The sequence below is a fragment of the Palaemon carinicauda genome, chromosome 17 (genome assembly GCF_036898095.1).
Source record: "Palaemon carinicauda isolate YSFRI2023 chromosome 17, ASM3689809v2, whole genome shotgun sequence".
NCBI classification, from domain to species: Eukaryota; Metazoa; Arthropoda; class Malacostraca; order Decapoda; family Palaemonidae; genus Palaemon; species Palaemon carinicauda.
Window position 1 is genome coordinate 53,854,303 of NC_090741.1, and position 2,345 is coordinate 53,856,647.

The 2,345-nt window shown below is 32.5% G+C and overlaps 1 protein-coding gene across 1 annotated transcript in view; it reads right to left on the minus strand.

Annotated features, from left to right (window-relative positions):
• The window catches only part of LOC137656367 (uncharacterized), a 1,053-nt gene extending 256 nt beyond the window's left edge, over positions 1 to 797 (minus strand). The window contains exon 1 of the mRNA XM_068390541.1: positions 1 to 797. This exon is cut by the window's left edge and continues 256 nt beyond it. Within this exon, the coding sequence (XP_068246642.1) occupies positions 1 to 797 (797 nt within the window).
• Between the last annotated feature and the right edge of the window lie 1,548 nt (positions 798 to 2,345).

The window sequence follows — 2,345 nt, forward strand, 5'->3', positions numbered from 1 at the left end:
ATTCTCTTCATTCTCTCATTCTTCTTTCTTCCATTGTTAGAAATTTGCACTTTCATTCTCTTCATTCTCTCATTCTTCTTTCTTCCACTGATTCTTACACTGTTAAAAATTTGCACTTTCATTCTCTTCATTCTCTCATTCTTCTTTCTTCCACTGTTAAAAATTTGCACTTTCAGTCTCTTCATTCTCTCATTCTTCTTTCTTCCACTGTTGGAAATTTGCACTTTCATTCTCTTCATTCTCTCATTCTTCTTTCTTCCACTGATTCTTACACTGTTAAAAATTTGCACTTTCATTCTCTTCATTCTCTCATTCTTCTTTCTTCCACTGATTCTTACACTGTTAAAAATTTGCACTTTCATTCTCTTCATTCTCTCATTCTTCTTTCTTCCACTGATTCTTACACTGTTAAAAATTTGCACTTTCATTCTCTTCATTCTCTCATTCTTCTTTCTTCCACTGTTAGAAATTTGCACTTTCATTCTCTTCATTCTCTCATTCTTCTTTCTTCCACTGTTAGAAATTTGCACTTTCATTCTCTTCATTATCTCATTCTTCTTTCTTCCACTGTTAGAAATTTGCACTTTCATTCTCTTCATTCTCTCATTCTTCTTTCTTCCACTGATTCTTACACTGTTAAAAATTTGCACTTTCATTCTCTTCATTCTCTCATTTTTCTTTCTTCCGCTGATTCTTACACTGTTAAAAATTTGCACTTTCATTCTCTTCATTCTCTCATTTTTCTTTCTTCCGCTGATTCTTACACTGTTAAAAATTTGCACTTTCATTCTCTTCATTCTCTCATTCTTCTTTCTTCCACTGATTCTTACACTGTTAAAAATTTGCACTTTCATTCTCTTCATTCTCTCATTCTTCTTTCTTCCACTGATTCTTAAACTGTTAAAAATTTGCAATAAAAAAACGGTAAAAATCCTGGAATAAATGTAGCCAGGCATTTACCGTTTTGAAAACGGATATATTGACGTCAAGGAGTGATATTACGGTCACCAACCCGTAAAAGATAGTAACAAAGTAGGGTGAAATTACGGTCGCCTGTATTTTACTGAAATACGGCTGAGAACAGTATATTTTTACGGAGAATTTCTGATTAGAATTATGGTTTTTTTGTTAAGTGTACTTCGTGGGGTTTTTTTAATCGTGATTTCCTTTTAATCTTTAATTTTAGATAGCGTTTTTCATCCACCCGTTTCGATAGCATTCAAACTTTAATCCTTATTTTCTTTAATTTTTCAAGTATTGGTAAATAGATGAGCTACTGTATATATATTTTCAATTACTGGTATGTAGGTGAGGTACCGTATATTTTCAATTAGTGTTATATAGGTGAGGTACCGTATATTTTTAATTAGTGGTATGTAGGTGAGGTACCGTATATTCCTAATTAGCAGTATGTTGGTGAGGTACCGTATATTTTTAATTAGTGGTATGTAGGTGAGGTACCGTATATTTTTAATTAGTGGTATGTTAGTGAGGTACCGTATATTTCTAATTAGTGGTATGTTGGTGAGGTACCGTATATTTCTAAGTAGTGGTATGTTAGTGAGGTACCGTATATTTTAATTAGTGGTATGTAAGTGAGGTACAGTATATTTTTAATTAGTGGTATGTAGGTGAGGTACCATATATTTTCAATTAGTGGTATGTAGGTGAGGTACAGTATATTTTTAATTAGTGGTATGTAGGTGAGGTACCATATATTTTCAATTAGTGGTATGTAGGTAAGGTACAGTATATTTCTAATTAGTGGTATGTAGGTGAGGTACAGTATATTTTTTATTAGTGGTATGTAGGTGAGGTACAGTATATTTTTTATTAGTGGTATGTAGGTGAGGTACCGTATATTTTTAATTAGTGGTATGAAGGTGAGGTACCGTATATTTTCAATTAGTGGTACTTAGGTGTGGTACCGTATATTTTTAATTAGTGGTATGTAGGTGAGGTACAGTATATTTTTGATTAGCGGTATGTAGGTGAGGTACCGTATATTTTTAATTAGTGGTATGTAGGTGAGGTACAGTATATTTTTGATTAGCGGTATGTAGGTGAGGTACCGTATATTTTTAATTAGTGGTATGTAGGTGAGGTACCGTATATTTTTAATTAGTGGTATGTAGGTGAGGTACCGTATATTTTTAATTAGTAGTATGTAGGTGTGGTACCGTATATTTTTAATTAGTGGTATATTGGTGAGGTACCGTATATTTTCAATTAGTGGTATGTAGGTGTGGTACCGTATATTTTTAATTATTGGTATGTAGGTGAGGTACCGTATATTTTCAATTAGTGGTATGTAGGTGAGGTACAGTATATTTCTAATTATTAGT